The 21,310-nt window shown below is 41.9% G+C and overlaps 1 protein-coding gene across 1 annotated transcript; it reads left to right on the top strand.

Moving 5' to 3' along the window:
* Nucleotides 1–71: 71 nt before the first annotated feature.
* XPNPEP3 (X-prolyl aminopeptidase 3) lies at nucleotides 72–17,247 on the top strand. The gene is made up of 10 exons (XM_053979035.1): nucleotides 72–163; nucleotides 1,668–1,784; nucleotides 4,292–4,699; nucleotides 6,428–6,630; nucleotides 7,466–7,528; nucleotides 8,877–8,990; nucleotides 11,305–11,390; nucleotides 11,883–12,066; nucleotides 13,551–13,671; nucleotides 14,480–17,247. The coding sequence occupies exons 1-10, from the start codon at nucleotides 103–105 to the stop codon at nucleotides 14,644–14,646; spliced, it is 1,524 nt and encodes a 507-aa protein (XP_053835010.1). The 5' UTR covers nucleotides 72–102; the 3' UTR covers nucleotides 14,647–17,247.
* Nucleotides 17,248–21,310: the final 4,063 nt, after the last annotated feature.

Genomic DNA, 21,310 nt, shown 5'->3' with positions numbered 1-21,310 from the left:
CGGCGCGGCGCCGCTCATTGGCGGCGGGCCGCGCGCGGTGATGGTGTCAGCGCGCGGCGCCGCGGCGCAGGGAGGCCCCGCCATGCGCCGTGCGGCCCGGCCATGTCGCGCCTCCCGCAGCAGGGGCTTGTCCTGGCGGCCCGGGGCTGGCGTGGCGCCGCAGGTCAGACACCTCTCCTCCCCCACACCCTAACACCGCCCGCGGCTCCGGTAGCGACACCCGGCTATCGCAGCTTACAGCCCCGCTTTCGCTTCTCGGGTCGAGGGAAAGCGGCTCTCCCCGGCGGCGCAGTGGCAGCCCCGGTCGGAGCTCAGTCCTAGGGAAGAACAGCCAGTAACTTGAGTAATAAAGCAACGGTAGAAAGCTCCTCACTGCCTTCAAGGTGTTGCTTTATTTAATGCTTTGTCCGTCTCCTTGCGAGCTGTCCTGTTTGTCTGCTGTGTACGTGGAGAATAACAGTAGAAACATCCATTTTAAACTAAACTGCACAAAAAAACTGCAGTTACATTTCACCGCCCAGTCAAGCATCACCTAGTGCACGTTTCATGTTATGACTATTGGTTGTCATGCATAAATGATCTTCAATTAGAGGCTGATCATACTGGCTTCCACAGCAAATCCACGGTCTGTATGTTGTATGTTTTGCTGTAAGCCTCAGAGTCTCAGCTACCTGAAAGGCAGATGTTTTCTTGTGTTATCCTTGCTTATGCTGGTGAAGAGTTAAAAGTATTTGTTCTAAGAATGGCAGCACAAATTGTTTTTCTAGTAGGCACATGGTAAGTAACATAAAGAGCAACCACTTTTCAAAACGTCAAATAGATGTTTATCTTCTGACTGCCCTCTCTTTCCTACAGGTCTGGTTGATTTGTGTTCAGGCACAAGCACTTCTTCAGCTGCAAAAGGCTGTGACTGAGAATTCTAAAGTTTCTGACAATTCATTTTTAATTTTAGATTTTACCGTGCCCATTCCCAGCTCACAAATGCATACTTGTAGTTGTCTTTAAAACTCACCTGCTTTGGCTGTGTGTGGGTTTGGAAGTGGGATTCATAACTGTTCAGTTTGGCCAATGCTGCTGCCAGGGAAGGTCAATACACAAACAGGGCTCTCAGGTATCCTCCAGACAGGAAAAGAAAATCACATTCCTGTGTAAACCTGTCTTATTTGATGGTTTCTTTCCAGCATTATTAGTAAAAAACAGAACTGGAAAAGCCTTGAAAACTGTATTATTGTTCCAGATGAGAGAAATTTTTTGAAGACATAGTCGAGAAGAGACAATATACAGGTGTCATGCTTGGAGACCTGTGGTGTTTGAGGGAAGTAAGGGAGGGAGAGTGCTGAGTGCATCGTGAACACCGTTTGTATGAATTGGGATGTGCAAACCAGCAGAGCTTCCTGGGTTTTGTTACTGGATTGTCAGGTTTAGCATATATTTGTTTCTTTCTATCCGTTCCATGAATATTTGATTGTCAGTTGAGTTGTGTGCACATTGTTTCATAAACTATTGTGATGCACAGCAAATGGAGAAGTTAAAGAGGGATATTTATGTCATATAAGTGAAGGAATGCTGCTAAGAGTCTGATGACTACACCACAGTTCTCCAGTTTCCTAACTGGAAAGTTTTGCAGTTTTTTTTTACCTTGACATGGTGCATTTCTTTTCCTCTAGTTTGCAAGTCATGTGCTCTCCGAAGATTTTCCATCCAGCCTGCTCAGCAGAAAAAGATTCCAAACCGGTATTTGGGCCAGCCCAGCCCCTTCACACACCCACATCTGCTCAAACCAGGTGAGGTATGGGCCCTGCATGAGCCAGGCATTGATATTTTCTTGTCTCCATTTTTCTGAGTGTATTGATTTGCTGCATCGTAGAGTTGTCTGTGGTTTCAGGTGTTTATGACTACCTTCATTAGCCAGTAATTATATTTAGTATCTAATTTCCTTGTCTGAGATGGTACCGATTCCAAAAATAGGCTTCACATGTGATGGTTTCATAGCTTCTTTCTTTTTTCTCATGACGTACTCAGGGTTGTTTACTTGGGTGCTGCAGACCTTTTGTGACAGTGGCATTTTGTGGACTCGATGTCCTGCAAATAAATATGGTTTTTATTAAGAGGGAGTCTTTTGTGCAAGCTGAATTGTCAGAGTGGTTCATATCCCATGTCTTGTGAGTCACAAAACAAAGGTGCAGTTCAGCAAAGGTGAATGGTGAGGGATATTGATAGATGAACACCACTTGTCTAAAGAATGTGCCCTGTTCAGAGGAGTATTCAATATGAGGAGAAGGAGAAAAAGAAGCTTGTGACTGTGAAGTTAGACAGTAGTGATAGAAGCTGAGGTTGTGCATTTTTTTGAGATTCATGAAAATGAGCATGTAGGCATAAGATCACCACAATTAAATCTAAAAAACAAAAAAAATTGCAGCAAAAATATATTCAGGAATATGTCTAGGAAAACGTTCTGTGTTCTTCCATATGTGGGTATAAAGGAAGAACAGATGACTCTGTGTGTGTGTCTCTGTGTGTGTGTGTGTGTGTGTGTGTGTGTATACACACACCTGTATTGAATTGTAGAATAATTCGGGTCAGAAGAAACCTCAGACAGTGCACAAGTTCCCCCTGTGCTCAAAGCTGGGCTAACTTCAGCATTAGATCAGGTTGCTTAGGGCACTCATTGAGCTCGCAATAAACAAGACTGACTCTTTAAAGTGCAGCTGAAGCACTGGAAGTGAATTCTAGCTATCAAAAGTATTTTTTCATTTAATAAAATAGAGGTGGTTTCCTTAAAATAATATGACATTGTTTTATCGCAATTACTGTTTTAGAAAGCAAATGCCTTTAATGCAAAGAAAATTTCCAGGCCTCACAGTTGGAAGACAGCTGGGATCCCCATGTTTCACCCCATTGTAGCTTCTGAAATTCACTGGATTGTGACAGTTAAAAAGCTGACTGGAATGCAGTGAAACATAGGAAATTTGCAGTATAACATTGTGGAATTGTGAGGCCAGATTGCATTAACACAGTTTCTGTGTTCTCTGTCATTTCTACATTCACAGATTAAAATAAATGTGGTGGGGCTTTTGGGTTTGTTTGGTTCTTTTTAAAGACTATTACATCTAATAGATATTGAGGATATAATCAAAAAGGTGTAAAAATTAATGCAAATAGAACTTTCCCCTCCCATTGCACTCATGCAAGAATCTACTTATAGTACAAGTCAAATGTCAATTTTTGTTCTAGAATTGTCACTGTGTAATACATGAAAGAGGAAGAAAAGATTATGAAAGTGGAAAGTTAACAAACGGTATCAAAATTCAGCCTATGTTAAGGTAGCGTATTAGCCAAAGTACTGATTAAGGCTCTTATATTTAGATCATAATTAGGGAGTCTCACAATTTTAAAAATACATACTTCACCTGTTGCTGGTTGTCCTTTGAAGTTCAGTCCTGTTTTGGTGAGTATCTTGATTGCTGTCTTTTCATGTTTTTTTCATGTCTTTTGCGACTGGTGCAGTTGAAAGAGTACCTTCATCTGAGAGATCATTTGCTTAGTTAGTGTTATTAGAAATACAGAAATAACTTCGGAAATTGGAATTGTTAAATATTGACAAGCGCTGCATATGCCCTGGAGAAGATCCCTTCCCTTAACAGGAGTCTTGATGGCAGCCTGCAGTCCATGGTTTGTTTCTGCCTGGAATCTTGTGACTGGTTAGACTCTGCAACCTCTGTGCTTCTGCCTGATCTCCCAGAATCTCTGACACTCAATCTGTCCCTTGTGGTTTAGAAATAGTCATTTTATTAGTTGACTTAGTGTGTATTTGAACAAACATTCTAGCTTTATCTGAGGAAATTAATGCTCAACCTCAGGAGGCAAACTTCTGTTCAATGTCCGTGCTGTAAAACCCATCAGTTTTTAGCGGTCAAAGTTCAGTTTGCCTTGCCCCTTCTCCTTCTTTTTTTTTTTTTTTTTTTTTTTTTTCCTCCACGTTCTCTGCAAACATTTGGATGTTTGTCTAAATCTACCAGGTTTTGTTATTTCTACCTTTGCACAGAAATAACACAGCGTCCAATTGGTTAAAACCGATGTCTATTTGCATGATGGAAAAGCAGCCTAAATGAGGATATGCTGTAGGCATGGAAGCTGAAGATGAAGAGGAGCAAGGGGAAGGCTTGGGAGGGGTTACAAAGAAGGCATGCAGATGTAAGGCATCAGGGAGTAGGCAGGTAATCAGGTGTGTGACTAGTAAAATACCCTTAGAGCCTTGAATTTCTCCATCTGATTTGTTCTGTATTCACAGGAGAGGTAACCCCAGGATTGTCACAGGTGGAATATGCTCTTCGCCGACACAAACTGATGGTGTTGATCCAGAAGGAAGCCCAAGGCTGGGATGGTTTGGACCACACAGTGATTCTGCTGTCCAACCCCACTTACTACATGAGCAATGACATCCCCTATATTTTCCACCAGGACACTAATTTCCTGTACCTCTGTGGGTTTCAGGAGCCTGACAGCATCCTGGTGCTGCAGAGCATTCCTGGCAAAGCGCTGCCATCTCACAAATCCATACTTTTTGTGCCCCGGAGAGATCCAAATCGAGAGCTGTGGGATGGGCCCAGATCAGGCCCAGATGGGGCAATTGCTCTCACAGGAGTAGATGAAGCTTACACCATTGAGGAGTTCAGGCACTTGGTGGCCAAGCTGAAAGGTAACAAAAACTAGAGAGGGAATGAGATGAGGATGTGCTTTGCAGAGTCTTTATGGTTCAGGTTTGGGAGGTGGTCTGTGACATCACTTTGAAACTGAACTGAAAATGAACTTGGGGAGGGGCAAGGAGAATAGCTGTGGCGAAGGCAGTTGGAAGTTTGTGTTAGCTCTTTGAGGGTCACCAATGGATATGTAGTTTTGAAAATTTCTGACTTTCTTGTGTATCCATGTGAATGCCAGTCTGCATATCTCTGAAATATTAAGGAACAGGATAAGCAAGACCATGTTTCTGTTTTCCTCATATCTGTTTGCTGACAGAATCAGAACCAGATGACATACAGGAAACTTGAACACTTTTTATTCATAGTAGACTTGGAAAACAATTCACACAGGGACATTGTTAGTCCACTCACATTTAGCTAGATTATGACTTACCCATGAAATACAAACATTGCTGTCCTTTAGAAATAATCTTTTGCATCTCCCATCACTATGTAACCTCAATACTTACAGTCCAGGGGGAACTTAAATGCATTATAAAATAAAGCTGAAGAAGGCTCATGACAATTTAATAAGGGCAAATGTGACTTTGGAGGGGTCACACAACTAGAGGGAGAGAATTCTGAAGTTCTAAATCCAATATTGAAATCAGTTATTTTGTTTCAAAAAAGGATGTCTTGAAAATGGGTAAGTCACAGGGCAAAGGATGATCAAAGAAAGCGTGAAATGTGTGTGAGATACAGGCTGAACAAACCTACTCAGCTTGAAAAAGAGAAAACAAGGCAAGGTATGAGATGTGTATAGTTGGGGAAAGCACAGAGGACGACTATGATTAATTTTTAGTTTTCTTAATTTAAAAACAGAGGGAACACTGAATTAAATAATCACATGGCATGGTTTGGAACCTCTTAAGTTGTAGATCATTCATGGAAGTTTGGAATATTAAAATGGAGTCAGAAGTTTTTATTTCTGTGGCAGAGAAGTCCATGAAAAGCAGTAAATCAGCTAAGGGCGATACTCTTTAATGAATGCCCAGTTTCTTCTGCACTTTCTGTAAGCACCTGCTAATGGTTACTTTCACCAAAGAAGGAGGGCCATAGTGGACATCAACAGTGACTCACCATGGCTTTTCTACTCATTTGCATTTAAAATATTCCATGAGGAGAATGTTGGTGTTAACTGATGTTCTGAATAAATTTCCACTGTGGGTGTGTCTGTTTTCAGTAAGCTCATTTTCTTTGAATGGCTGAAATAAGCAGTTGTTTCCCCAAGTGTTCGGAGGTGTTGATGATAGTGATCTTGATTCCATGCAAAAAGGTGAATTGCTTTCCGTTGTCAGTGTGGACAGGCTGAATGGGAGAACGATTCAGAAGGTGCACTGTGATGTGATGTGATGGCTGCTTAGCTTACATAAGTGCAACTTTGACGCGTAAACTCTGAATGGATCTGAGCCAGATGCATATATTCAGTGATGGTTGTAAACCCCATTATTTGCCCAGAAGTGGAGATTTGTCCAATCTATATGCTATGACTTGGTAATCTTCCAAATTTAGAAGAGATTGCTGGTATTCTGTGACAGTGAAAGTGTCTGTATAGTCTGTCAATGTAGGTTCAGAGAAAATTATTTTTACAACAACAGATCTAGTTTAGGAGGAGTGAGTTAGTTTAGTTTGGGGAGGACATTTCTGCATTTATTTTAATCTGTGTCAACTTCTGTTTTGTATTCCAGGTGAGTCCAACATGGTTTGGTATGACTTAAGAAAACCAGTGCATGCAGAGCTGCACTCTGACTACATGCAGCCCCTGGCTGAGGTAAAAGCTCGGAGCAAAAACCACATCCAGGCCGTTCGACATCTCGTGCAAAACCTTCGGCTGATCAAATCCCCTGCAGAGATTGAGAGGATGAAGATAGCTGGCCGGGTGACAGCAGAGGTAATGGGGTTGTGTGCTCTCCTAATGAACCAGTGCATTCCCTTGGTGAGGTGACATGAGTTGGAAGGAGAGCTTTGGTCTAATCTGTTACTGAACTGCTCTGTCTCAACCACTGGCTGGCCTTGGCTTCTTCCACAGGAAAAGGGGAAACCGGAAGACTGCTTGGACTACCAGATTCTCTCAATTAACGTAACTCTAGTGAAGAAAAGCCAATAGGTGTTAGACTTTATTTAAAAGCAAAGGCTAGCCTTTTCACTGTCTTCCCAGATTGCTCTCTGCTTTCCAAAATAATTTTCTTTTCCATCTATTATTTTTATTTTGAGGAAACAGGATTTGTATGCAGATGTTTCCTATGTACATGTTTGCATTCCCCCTTCACCCTCAAATACCTTTTGAACTCATTGGCCACTTGTAAACAAATCTGACAGATACCTAAAATGCAGTTACGTTTTTGTAAATATTATTAAAATAGATAGCCAAGTAGAAAAGAGAGGTACAGGTTGTCCTTCTCTGAAGGAAAAGCTGCATAAGGCAATCCTATTAGACCTGAGGGAATCCACAGGTGAGACAACTTCTAAAATGCCAAACCATGGGATCAGCCTCAATCATCTAATCTTTTTTTTTTTTTTTCCCCAAAAACTAGAGTCAGTCATCCCCTAAATACAGTTTCATAGGGAATACATCTTAATTGGTTCTAGTCCTTTCACCAAAGAAATTGGCAAAACCCTCTGCTTCTGGGCCAGCTGATTTTGGGCCTTCCTCAAGAGACAACAAGTGAAAAAAAAAAAAACAATTCAGGCTCCTTTGCTAAGTGAAGGTCTCTTCTTTTTCATAGGCTTTCACAGAGACGATGTTTGCCAGTAAATCCCCCGTGGATGAAGCCTTTCTGTATGCAAAAGTGAGTACTTTGTAGCTGGAAGTGAGATGGAAGGGGGGCTGGATGTTGGTTATCCTTCCAGGAAACCAGAAATGTCAGATCTCTTTATCACGTGTCTCCCACCGTAGCACATTTATTTGCTCAACCCTTGTGGTTCCTTGGATGTGCAGAGGAGTCAGTGTGGGGAATTCTTCAGCTGTACTTCCTGTACCCTTATTTAAAGAGTGTAGCATTTGTCTAAGTTTCTCTCTGTTGATGTCTTTTTGTACTGTATTGAAATGCAAAACCTGCTAAACAATTGGAGGTAAAGTTTTCACCTTATTCTATAATACACGTCTGTTGTACAAAATTTAAGTGGTTATAACACCTGTTTGTAAAGCCTGCTTCTCTTGCCTCTAGCCTCTTACTACATCAGATTACCACAGTCATCTTGAAGCTGTTTAGTTGTCTCTCAGTTAGAAAATAAGGACTAATTGGCCTGCACATTTGGTAAGGAACTTTGTAAGGAATTTCAGTGAGATGCCTGTTGGAGAAACATCAGCAGGATTTGACCCTCTGTTACCGCATGGATGGGCCTGTGCTGCCATGCCACTGGCAGTACTGAGTTGAAAAAACGACTTTATTTAAAGTGTATTTTGCAGGTCAGTTTTTCATTCCAGAGCAGGATCATAAAACCTTTGCTCCATGTAGGCATCCTGGAGTATTCTGTCCCATGTGATTTTGGTAATCATAGAAAAGACATGCTATTAACTTGTTGAGGGTCTTTATAGATGTAAATTTATTCATTTCCATGCTTTCATCAGCTTCATCATTCAAGAAAAGTAAAGGTCTTGAGACTTATGGTGCTATTTTCTTCTATCCCCTCAGACATCAAGATAGTGCACACTTTCAAACCTTCTTAGTTTAACAGTCATGAAAAATAGATACTGCTGTAAATATGCTAGTACTTTGCAATTTTAAAAGACAGAAGCAAACCATGACTGTTGTCATGCTGACATATAGGATCTTTCAAAATTCACAAAGTCGTATGGCAAATAAGAGCATTACTTTATATAAGAACAAATCCTCACCTGGATATATGCCAATGTAGTGAATGTTTGAGACAGTATTGAACAGATTGTACCAGAAAGAGCTTCCTGGAGATCTGGTAAAGGCTTGAAAAATTCTTGAAAAAGTGTGTTTTTTTTTTTCTCCAGAGTCCTTGAAAAATATTTAAGACTGCTTTCATTTAGTCAACTCACTTTCTAGTTTCACTTTGTATTGTACAAATTAAGAAAACAGTTCTAGAACAAGAATTACTATGGTTCTAGGGCAGTTAATCACCTGAATCAGCACTAATGGTTTCCTCTTCTCTGTATTGTTACTGCAGTTCGAATTCGAATGCCGAGCTCGTGGTGCTGACATCTTGGCATACCCCCCTGTTGTTGCTGGTGGCAACAGATCAAACACTTTGCACTATGTGAAGAATAATCAGCTCATCAAGGTAACCATTGTGCTGTCCAGTAACTTGAAATGCAGTGCTGTGATACAAATATATGTTCCCTAGCTGCTGCTTGTTTTGACTGAACAGATCAAAGCACTTAAATACATATTTTTTAAGTGAGGAAGGGAAAAGAATCCTGCCTTGGTTCATTTTACTGTCAATGGCAGATTCAACTTGTCTTTCTTTCCTCTCGGTTCTTGCTGCAGTATTTTCTGAACAGTGCAAGGACTTGCAAACAGGGTTGCAGATAATTTAGTGAACATGTCTGCTCTCACAGCAGCTTGCAGTGCTGGGGGCCTCACAAAATAGGGGAGCCATTGTCGCAGGCAGGGCAAAGGCCCCGGGGGGCTCTTCTGCTGCCACTTGCATTCTTTGGCCTTGCTTTGCAATATAAGGGCAAAGTGCATTCCTGCTCTGCTGAAGCTGAAAAGCATTTTGGTTCCATGTAGCCCAGCAAAGCAGGGAAGGGGAACAAGTAGGGAATGGATCAGCGTTAAATGTCAAGAGGTGGAAGACTGGCGTGTTTTGTCTTATTTTGAAGATTCTCATTGAATTGAACCCTCTCCAGCTTTCCTGACAATAGGTCTTTAGATTCAGATAAGTATTTTCAGGGGCAGTATTCTCTCACTGCTCTGCTCACTATTTACTTTTCAGAGGAGCATATTTTTCCTCTGTCTTAATGCAGAATGAAACTTTCCCACTAGCATTGTCTTTTCTTGAAGCTGGGACGCTAGCAGACCTTGAAATGATGTGCAGAGACAAATGTACAAAAGATATGACAGGCTGCTTTCGGCAGGAAGAAGCTTCCTTTGTCGTTCTGTCATCCAAGGTCAGGCATGCTGCTGTAACTGCAGTTGCTTCTGTTAAAGTTGTTCAGTTAAATGACTGTCAGTTGTTTTTTTCCAAAGCTATTAAGTAGACGATTAAACCCATAAACTTGACTCTTTCTTTGTGTGCTGCTTACTACAGATCTTGTTTTCAAATAGGCTAACAAAGTGTCTAATTTGGGAGGTGTCTGAATGTTTCATTCAGTCATTTTCTTGAGGGCTCTGCTTTAAAGAAAGAGGACAAGCACAGCATAAGGCATTTACTGGACAATCAAACCACAGGCTGAATTCCCTTAGTCAGTAAATTGTTACTTAGCTTGTTTAATTGCTTGGAAGATGGCAGGTGCTGTAATTTCAGATTTGCCTTAAAGAATTCAACTAGCTATTCTGAAAAAGTTTAAAAGTACAATTAAAATGGATAGTTAATGGCCTGTCTGTTCAGTGGGATAGTGAGGTCTGTTCACTGCTGGTTTATCTACTGTGTGTCTGTTTGTGTCACTTAACTGTACATAATGATAGCAGCTAGCGCTGGAAGTAGCACTAGCTGTGAAATTTTGCTGCTTTAATCTTTCCCTTAACATGCTGCAATTTTGCCTTGTCATTCCACATCATGTCTGCTGGCACAGTCATGGATCTGTGGAATGAATCTCTACATGTAGTGTAAATCTGCAGAGAATTTACTCCAAACTTTTCTAACATCTTACTGCTCTATTTGTTGTTAGCCCCTTTAAGGAGAGAAAGTAAGGCAGTGGTTTTGTTCCTAGCCCTTTGTCTTTCTTCTATGTAACTTTTTGGGAGATGTGTAGTCATTGATATGGAACAGCTTTGCTGAAGTGAATTGGAGATTCACATCTCCAAAAAATTTTTTCTTCATCACCAGATATTTCCAGAAAGATATGTTGAAACAGTCAAGAAAGTCCTAGAAGAGAAAGGGAAGGTTGTACAAGCTATTCACCAGTGCATTTACAGCAGTGATACGCTGTCAGATTTTGTGATCCAAAGTGATTTTGCTGGGTCCTCATATCCTATGACAAGGGTAAATTTGTAGCTGTTAGTGATCATGTGGGGGGCTCAGAAATCCTATGCTTTTATTGTGAGCCCCCTCTGTCTCAGTCACTATAGCTGAGAACTTCTAGTGAAAGGAGTCATAGGCATAATTTGCTGGAGTAAGTGATCCAGATGTGAATAGGACTTGTCTCAGAGAGCAGAATAGTTAAAGGCAAATGCCTTTTTTTCCCTCCAAAATCTTCATCTTAAAAGTTCAGACAGTATATAAGCATAACAGTCAGAGACTACTTTACAGAGCAACAATCCAACTGGAATAGCCTATTTATAAACAGTAGTACCTGGGGTATTACTCTGCAAAAGGAATTCACTTTTCTGCAGCTGCATTGTGAAAACAGAGGCATAACCTCCTTTCCTGCTGTCAAATAGAAAAATCAATTAATAGCTGGACCCACAGAGCATTCTTTCCTTTTATTCTCCAGGATGGTGAACTGGTCTTGCTAGATGGTGGATGTGAATTTTCCTGCTATGTGAGTGACATCACACGTACCTGGCCTGTCAATGGAAGGTATGCTGCAGTAAGTTTTTTTGAAGAATTTTGATAAGTTCTGAAATAATTGATGGATTGAGTGTGTGTTTAATCATAGTTTTACCATGTCCCATTCTGTGCTGCTTCAGAGTAATCAAATTATATAAAGTAATCGTTCAGCTGTATTCCCCACTGCCTCATTAATTACTGCATGAATGTATGTGATTATTGCTATTTTCAGCTATTACAGCATGCTTAACGTGCAGAGAGGGCTTTTGTACATTCAGCTGTGGCTGACTCTAGTTGTGTGTAAGAAAATGGGAGTTTCACTTGATGTGTACGTAGCTCTGCCAGTTGTGAATTTGCTGGTGTGGCCTTTCATACAAGGAGACAGTTGCTTTGCTTTCTGGTTTTCCCCTGCTCCATCCTTGAACTGAACCTGTGCCCAGAATAGGTTCTGGGGACAGAACCTCTTTTCTCTTGGAAACAGAGATTTAGTTGTGAGATATTCCTTTACTCAATGGCCTTCAGGTTCACCAAACCCCAAGCAGAACTGTATCAAGCTGTCCTGGATATCCAGAAGTCCTGCTTGAGCCTCTGCTCCCCTGGCATGAGTCTGGAAAATATCTACAGCCTCATGCTGAGCCTTATTGGACAGAAACTGAAAGACTTGGGTGTCCTGGAGAGAAGCATCACTGACAGCCATTTCTTCAAGGTACTTCATTTTTTTTTACTCTAGTTTACCCCTGTTGACTCTAGTTTACTTCTATTAATCCTGATTGTTTTATCCTTGGGTAGTTTTAGGGCTTTAATTTGGGTCAGGAATGTGGTTTCAGGATGTCTCTTCTAATTGCTGCTACGTGGTGCTTTAATTCATGTTGTGGGCCAGTCTCAGCACAGGAATGAATTTCTCTGAGACAGAGCTAAACTCCAAGATGTATTCAACCATTTGGTGCACAGTTTGGTATGAAGTAATCCCCAGTCTTATATGCACATAGTGTGAATATTTGTTCCTTGGCTCTTGCTGTTTCACTCTGCAGGTCCATCGCCATTGCTCTACACTACTTGCCAGCGCAGAAACAGCTTTAGAGCACAGTCTGAAGGGAACTATGGGCACATGGGCACCAACACGAGATTCTGGGTCCAGGCTTGACTGCAGGCAGTTATTCGTACTTTTGTGGTCTGTTTAACATCACATAAATCTGCATTGCCACCAAAAGGTGCAGCCTATTCTCAGTCATTCCGCCTTCTGCCCCATTTGCACCATCTTGTGTCAGTACTGGGACTCACAGAGCTACCTGGTGAACAAGACTGGGAAACTGGTCTGCCTTAGAGCTGAACCTGCAGATAAATAGGATTGGTTTTCAGTTAGAGAAGTTTATCCGGTCACTCTCACTGCAGAGCTGCATGATTGCTGATGCCAATACTGCAAAGATGGCGGAACCAGGTGACGGCATTACGGCTTTTGGCAGTCGGACAGGGTCCTGGCGGATTTAGTTGTGTGCGGTGCCGGTGCCATGGCAGCCCTGGCTGCCGCCGGCGGACGGAGGGTGTCGTGCCGGATTCTTCCGGCAGGTGGAAGCACAGCCAGACGGGAGCAGCGCCTGCAGCTCAGTCCCCGGGGAATGGGGTGCGTGGAGCAGGGAGGAGTTTCTGGCTGATTCCTGCTTTAGAGGGAGGGAGATTAGGATGGTGTGAGGGGAGGCGGTGTCCTTGCCTTGTAGAGGTGGATTAAAATCATGCTATATCTACCGAATGAAATCGGCACAGCATTTGCTCTGTTGTGCATAGGAGACCACTTTCACAGCCCAGAGCAGCTGTACCCACTGCAGTCAGTTATGAAGGTCTGCTTATGGGAGTCGTGCAGGGCTTGGATGTTTAAGGGATGGGAAGGGTTGGGCAGCAAAGCTCAGCGATTTGAAAATTGACACCATGCTGAGATGGTGATGGCTTTGGGGTGTTCTTTTCAGTGCAAGGGAAAGGCAATCTGCAAGGTACTCATAATAGGCACCCGGTACTGGTGGGTTTTAAAGGCCATCCAGTTCTAATAAATGGAAGGCAGGCCCTGGTGACCTAGGCATGGCAGTAAGACTGCTAGTTAAGTACATAACTATTCTGTCTCTTTTCCCTATCTTTTGTATTGGAACAAGTTGGGCTGTGTTTAACTGCTGCTGTGACACTTGTTCTGTCTTCTCTTAGGCTGTTCGAAAATACTGCCCTCATCATGTGGGCCATTACTTGGGCATGGATGTTCATGATACCCCAGATATATCCCGATCGCTCCCGTTCCAGCCAGGCATGGTGATAACCATTGAACCAGGTAAAAGCAGTCAATGGTGGACAAAAACATGCAACACTGAGGGTAACAGTATTGCCTTTCAATAATTAGCTGGTCCTGCAGACCATAGCATTCGCATCCTTTCTGGTGAAGCTGGAAACTATAGCAGTATTGGAAAGCCTTAAGTTATTCCCCTCCCAAAGTCATTACAGTATTAGAAAAACCTTTCCTTCCAAACATAGCCAAGGTAACATGTAGTGGGAGTAAACTCAGGAAGCAAAATAGTGTAGAGCTTAGGCTGTGCAGCATAGGTGAACTGCAGTGCAGAAATCAGAATTGATTCACTTATGCTGCATTCTGTGTTCCTGCTACTGAACTTCTACCAGTCACTGGTAGTGTCTCAAGCATTGCAGTCTGCAATTACAGGGATTCACAACTTAGCTTTGCAAATTAGGCATACTGTGAGAAATCTTTCTTTCTCCTTGTCGCCTAGATTTGGAGCTGTCAGCTGGAAACTTATATTTAATGCTTGCCTCTTCTCTCTCTCTTTATTCAGAACATTGTTAAAGTCATCATTGTGAATGTAACATTGAGCAAGAAGTGTGAAAAGGCCAGGTGTAGCTATGGAGGTTTTTATTAATGTGCTGATATCTGTAGGCACAGAAGGACACTTTCTTTGCCCACCAACAGCCATGAGTGAGAGGAAAGAGAGTAACTTGCCATATTAAAATTTCTCAGGATCAAACACATTATGTTGCTGAAAGTCCAACCCCGCTCTCCTGGTGGCGCAGTAAGGGAAAGGTGGTATTCTGGAGAGCATTGTGTGTTTTAATTCCCTTTATTCTTTCAGGCATTTATATCCCTGAGGATGATGCGAGTGCTCCGGAGAGGTTTCGTGGCATTGGTGTGCGCATTGAGGATGATGTTGTGATAACAGAGGATGCACCTCTTGTCTTGTCTGCTGACTGTCCCAAGGACATCTACCACATTGAGCAGATCTGTGGCCGCAGCTCGTGATGTCCCTTCTCTGCCTCTTTCATCCTCCTTAGGAGACACAGCCCCGCAGGGATGCAGATCCCTTAGCTGGCTGTAGTTGTCAAGTGATGGAAGGCATGGACAGTTGATGGCTGTTTCCAAGACTGGGACTGGGCAGTGGAATGCAAAAGGCTTGGGTACTGATGGATGAAAAAACAAAGTAACCTTTTCTGTGTGCAGTTTTCTTCTGATTTGTGCTGATGTTGAACTGTTGTATGATGTGGGAGTGGATTCATCCCTCTGCTGTGTGGATCCATGTGTTCTGGGGCCCTTGGGGGGGGTTGAATTTTGTCAGAGCCATCAGATGCATAGGTACAACAGCTAAGACCAAGGCCCCCTTTTTTCCCCCTTAGCAGTTTCACAACAGCCAGATTTTAAAAATGAGGCTTTTATAAATGCTGGTTTTGGATAAGAAAGTTGTCAGCTTGAATTTTATAGAACCATGTAAGGAGAGAGTCTGGTAATCAGGGAGGTGGGTTTGGTGGAGAGGTGGTTGTATCCGAAGCCAATGGAGAATTCTTTTAGTATTTTATTCTTAGTATTTTAAAGATAAGGATGTGTTTAGGCCTTGTTCAGGCATATGCAAAATAGGCCTGCAGCAGGGAAAAACACCTTGTCTTTCAGCTTATTGGAGTGTTTGGTAATTTCAAGAAGTACAAATAGGGCTCAAAAACTTAGACCTACATATTCTTGCTGTCTTCCACATTCCCTTCTTTTTGTCCCAAAGGTCCATTCCTTTTTCTTGCTCTGAGTCCCTCTCTACCCTAGGCTGTTGATTATGCTGGACTCCTCAACTGGTGAGCTGTTGGTTGTCACCCAGATGTGAGGTGTCCAGTTCTGGGACAGTCACAGCACTTTTCTGGCTTATGCTTGCTGTGTGCTGTCAGTGCCAGCAACTTCAGCAGTGTGGTTTTGAAGAGTCTGCCCTATGGCGAGTGTCAAGTCTTTACATGGAATTAATTGGAATTAAAAGTCATTCTTCTTTTCTGAACTCTGAGGGCACGATAAGAGCTGACTTTTGGGTTTTTCCCAAAGTGCTCTGATAATATTTTTGAAGCAGCTGCAAATGTTACTGGGGCTAGATAAAGAGTAAAGAGAAGAGTTTTCTACCTTGAACATCAGCCTACCACCCAGGCCATTGTATGCCATAGTAAATACACCTACTGGAGGCAAGCACAGCATCTGTGTATTTACTGAAAATACTTAGACTATCAGCTATTTAACATGTGTGAAAAATGCCTCTCATCAGAGCATCTCCTGTTATTTACACTTGCTGTAGCATCACCTTACTTCCTTTCTTATGGTAGCTTTCAGTGCTCTTCATTGGTTCTCTAAATTTTTTTTCTCTTCTCTTCCTGGATTGTCTATTTCCATTATGTCATTGCTTCCTAATCCATTTTACTTTCTTATCAACGTCACTGCCTCGTCCCCAGTTTGGCCTAATTCCCCACAGTGAATGTAGCCAGAATCATGTGAGGAAGGTGGTCAGGGTTTTGGAGTTTGACCTCTGCCTCTGATGCTATGTAATCTCTAGCAAAATCTGCTCTTTTTTTCCTTTTTTTCCCCCCCTCTTTTTGTTTTTTTCTGTGTTTCACTTAATGAAGGCCAAGTGGGCAGTGTCTTGCATCTCTCGTTGCATTCAGCGTGAGCTGGGTGCATGCACTGGGGTTTGAATTTTGGCACCTGAGAGGCAGCCAAGGCATGCCATAATTTTATTTTCTAAACATGACCAAAAAAAGATGCTTTTGCAAGGTTTAGTGTATCAAGTTTCACCTATTTAAGAGAATACGCTAATCTCTGATGGCAGTGCTTGTTAAATACTCCTGTGTTGCAGTGATAGCTACAGCCTAAAATGTTAGAAGGGAGGCTTCCTAAGTATGAACACAGACCTGATGAGTACTTTTGACATTGTTCTGATCTCTAATACATTTGTTCCAATTACAGCTGTTAGAGCCACATCAACTGGGCCAAATCTTGGGGATTTCGGAACTATGTAAGCAGCTTAAAATAACATTAATTTGAGAGATACATGTGTGAGCTGATCTGCCCATCCGCTCACACATCTAACAGAGTTAATAATGGTACTTAATGTAAATAAGCCTTTAAAATGCATATACAAATTATTTTTAAAATAAAACATTTTGTAGAAAGTAATTTCTCAGGCCACCAAGTTGCATGCTGTTGAATAGATACACGCACCTCCAAAAACAGCATTATTTTTCAGGGAGATTTATAAGTTGTGTGTGACCTGTCTTGGACTTGAAATAACATTGTCAAATGTAGGCATACACTAATTCCTACTTCTCTCAGGAAAATCCTGCAACTTGTAAACACCAATAGATCTTAGGACTGCTGCGGATGAATGTTTCTGTTAGTAAAGAAGTGTTTGTGACTCTGCTGAGTGGAAAGTAATGGATCTGTTATGGCTGCTGACTGTGTCTGATTTAGGCCATGCATATTCTGTAATTCTTCCACTGTGTTCAGCCATTTTTTCAGCATAAACTGCTGCTGGTTTGAATCTCTTGTTCCATGTAAAAGGTGCATTTTGCAGAAGGTATTAAATCTGCATCCTCTGAACCTCAATTTTTGAAAGTTTTTTCTCACTTGTTGCAGAGATGAATAATCTGTGACCTACACACATGCTGCAGTGTCCCTTGCAAACAACCAAATCCTTGAACATTTTAAAAACCTTCATCAAGAAACCCTAAAGAGCTTAGTTCTTTGGCTGCCGGCATGGCACGTACCTGTGGTGTATCTCCCCTGGAGCTGATCCCATCCTGCCAGACTGTCTGCTTCTGCCACAGAAGAGATTCCTCACTCCAGCCACTTGGGTGCAGGAGCAGCTCTCAGTGGTGGCACAAGTCAACAGCTGTTTGATGAAAGCGTTAGTGGGATCACAGGGAGTGAAAGAGAAGTTGAGGTATACACAAGTTCATGTGGGGAGAGATTTGATTTCACATGGCACAGGTCTTGAGGACATCTTGAGTATGAGAGAAAACGAGAGCCAGCCATCCCTATGGAGAAGCTGCTTTGCTTCCAGGGGAACCCTGACAGGCTTTTGGCTTTCCCACTTCACCTTCTGCAGGGGACTGCTTTGCCTTGCAGAGAACTAGTAAAGTCCTGGTGTTAAATACAGTCTGAGCAGAAGTACCAATTTGCAGATTTGCTTCTGTCATTGAAGTGGAACGAAATTTGACATTTAACACAATTTGGCATTCTACCTCTATGTGGAAAAATACAGTATGTCTTTCCTAAAATTGCATTCATTATTTTGCAAAGGAACGTGGTGTAGGAAGTAGCAAACTGAGGTAGCACAGTAAAGAGAATGGAGATGGAGAGTTTTGGGACTGTACAATGCAACAAGAGAAAAATCAGGAGAAGGCTGTGATTTAGAGCTGCAGGGATGTGTGCCAGGCGAATGGGAGAGCAAGGAGAGAACAACAGGGCATAAACTGGCTATTCAGTATGTTGTCAGAATGGTGCAATAGCTCCAGAAAACTGGTTTCATAACCCTGATTGATTTTGTCCTACTCAATAGGGAGGAACAAAAGAGTCGGATTGTATTGATGAACTTGGTCTTAACAGTTAGTTTAATTATTTCTTTTTAAAATCAATAGAATTATCATATGAGAAAGTTTTATGCAGTTCCAGGTTATTGATTATGTATCATATTTCAAATAATGGGAAGGGAAAAAAGTATGTTTCTAGGCAAAATCTTCCATAATCATGGAGGGAGCAAGGCTGAGGTTGCATGCTCTTATGCTATCCAAATTATTGCTGTGGAAATTGAGTAATTACTCGGAGGAGAATTACCATAAGGTGAAAAGAGTTAGGATTAATCTTAGAAAAAAGTCTGTGTGAGATAAATGACAAAAATGTTTTAATTGTGATATTTAATAGTTTATGTAATTGGATAGCAAAACTCTGCACTGACATAAATTGATGGTTTTAAATTTCTTTTAAACTGAGTTGTCCAGAAGCCTGTACAGGCATCTCTTTATTCATATGCAGATCTAAAGTGCATTTAAGTTTATAATTCTGACATCATTACAGCACATCTGTTAAATATGCTCCCTACATGTGTGCGCAGCCTCCACTTAATTAAAAATCATCCTTTGGACACTGTCACAGTGCTGGCTCTAGGACTGGGTCTATAAAATTCACTGCATTTAAGAGATATAACAATAAATTACATTTTAAAGCAGTATTTATAATTGAAATGGATAGTGAGGCACCATGGGCTCAATGACACTCCATTTCAGCTCCTTTCTCTTTCTCCGTTTGTCTTGCTGCCTTGACTGCCTGGCAGCTCTGAGCCTCCTTCCTTAGCAGCAAGTGGAGCAATGAACCCCTGTCTTCCTGGGACAGCTTATGCCTCAGCCTACCTGATTGTTTCTCTGAAGCACCACCCAATATTTGGCTAACCAAAACCAGGCTTTTCAGAAGACAGGTAGAAAGGAACAAGGAAGAATTTCCAGCTCCTCCATGTGTGTGTTACCTTCACTTGCTGACTCATATCACGTATGCCTTTTTAACAACCATGACAGAGTTATCCATTAACTATGGCAAAGGGAAAAAAAACCCCAAACCTGTCTGGGTAAGTCCGACAATGAGACTTTTGAACAAAGAAAAAGTTAACAAGCAAGCTGTTTCTAGAGCCAGAAGTGAGAATGTCTACTATAGGCTTCAATATATTCCTTCCACAGGGATACTGGGGAAACAGGTAGCACTGCAGGAGCAATGTGCAGTCTTTGTTTGGGAGCTTTTTGCAGATGCTGGTCTCAGACACGCTGTGGGGCGGCAGAACCGACAGTGGTTAAAGCTCTGTATTGTTTTTTTTCCTCCCAAGACCATAAAGAGCCTGTGGCTTTTTAAAGGAATCTCAGTTTTTCATAATTTAAGTAGAAATATCATGGCAGTGTAGGCTGAGAACTCTCAGCCTGTGGTTCAGCTAGGAGTTGTTGGCATTCCAGTGAAAACTTTCGGAAATGCAGTTCTTTCCAGGGAAATAGCTCACTGCAATCTTTTTTTTTTGTGAGTAAACTAGGCCAATATGAACAATATTTTTTGAGAGGGAGAGAGGCTCAGCTTCTTTTTATTCCCAGCAGAGCAAGGCTTCTGTCTCTGTGTGCCTTTAGGATATTAATGCAAAATAGGATTGGCCACTGATCCAAGTTCAGATTACATGGTCTGACTCTTGTACCAGGAAATAGCAGAAGTCAGGTAAACTCTTATCATGTGAATATTTTACTCAGGTAGTGCTTTAAGTTTGGGGGTAATATACTTTGCTCTTTCAGTCTAATGTGCACAGAGTGTGACATACAACATCTGTTTTGCCTACAGGAGCCACAACCAGCGCCTCTGTAATTAATAGTATTACATCTCCACCATGAGCACACAGCAAATTATTAGAGTCATTCAGAGAAAGCACAGCTGCTAATGGCACAGCGGGGGGTTGGGTTTGAGCTTTCCCTACAAGCCTTGTTCCAATCTACAAAATCTGGTGTTCCTGGTGCTACCTATGAACACCCTTCCTTACCACCTCTTGGCAGAATGACCATTTGTATTGGGTGGCCTCTGTGAAGTTTCTGGTGGCATTTCTGTGCTGTTGTCCTAATGTGTCCTCAGGACCTGCTTAACAATTTTAACATTGTTTCTTGGATAGACAAGGTTTGATACAGCATCAGGAGAGTTCTGCTGCGGAGCCAGGTCTGGGTGGCTCCTCGCAAGCTGTGCCCTTGGTCCATCAGACCAGTTGCTTGTGTCTCCCTCTCCTCAGCAGGACAGAGAGGCATGGCCCTACTGACAGCTCAGGAATGTCCTCACATCCCCATGCACCTGCTCCTGTCACAGAGGCTTTAATCTCCAAATGTCCTCTAACTCTTCCCCCTCTGGATTTGCAGAGGTACCAGTCTGAAGCCAGAAGCTGTAGCCTCTGGTGTGCTTGTTGCACTGACCAATTGTCAGAGTCCATATGGTGCCACTGACGCTCCTGTGATGCATTGCAGTATCTGGTATGTATATTGCTTTCTAATTTATGCTTTATCCTCTTCTTTTTCCCAGAAGATGAGCTGTTTAACAGCTACATGGGTGTTACTGTGGTGACTGTAACCAAGCAAAACCATGCAGTTTGTACTGAGTTCTACATTTGTGGACTTGGAGATGATTAAGAAATTTTTAAGGGCTTGTGTTTTTTTCATCTTCCCTGCAGAACAGAGAGAGGGTTCTCATGAACTTTCAGTTCCACACCATGAAGTAGAAAGGTATCATTCATCTTCAAATACACAAGTGTATTAATATCTATACACAAACATCACATATTAGGCAAACAAATGTTGTGACTTCTAGCTAGTTAGAGATTTAAAAGATGTTTTCTCAAACCATAATTAAGATTGTTTAGATACTTGACTCTTCATTTCTTTGTGCTTTGTTTGGATTTCTTGTTACATTTTATTTTACCCTAGAAGTCCTAAGGTTTATAATTCTTCGGGTTTGAATAAATGCATTATCTCTCTAATGTATTTTACTCTAACTCACGGTTGTATAGCCTTACCTTTGTTCTATTTTGTTTTGGTTTTTTTTTTTCACTTTTATAATATCATTTCCCTGCAGTATGAGGCTTTTTTTGGGAGACAGCATTCTGTGA

The sequence above is a fragment of the Vidua macroura genome, chromosome 5 (assembly GCF_024509145.1).
Source record: "Vidua macroura isolate BioBank_ID:100142 chromosome 5, ASM2450914v1, whole genome shotgun sequence".
In the NCBI taxonomy this organism is placed as follows: Eukaryota; Metazoa; Chordata; class Aves; order Passeriformes; family Viduidae; genus Vidua; species Vidua macroura.
This window is presented reverse-complemented; position numbering and strand designations above follow the sequence as displayed.

Bases quoted from the DNA above. Each gene is read 5' to 3' on its own strand.
- XPNPEP3 (XM_053979035.1), top strand. From the start codon at position 103: ATGTCGCGCCTCCCGCAGCAGGGGCTTGTCCTGGCGGCCCGGGGCTGG. The intron at 4,700-6,427 runs GTAACAAAAACT...TTTGTATTCCAG, and splicing joins CTTGGTGGCCAAGCTGAAAG to GTGAGTCCAACATGGTTTGG. The intron at 13,672-14,479 runs GTAAAAGCAGTC...TTATTCTTTCAG, and splicing joins GGTGATAACCATTGAACCAG to GCATTTATATCCCTGAGGAT.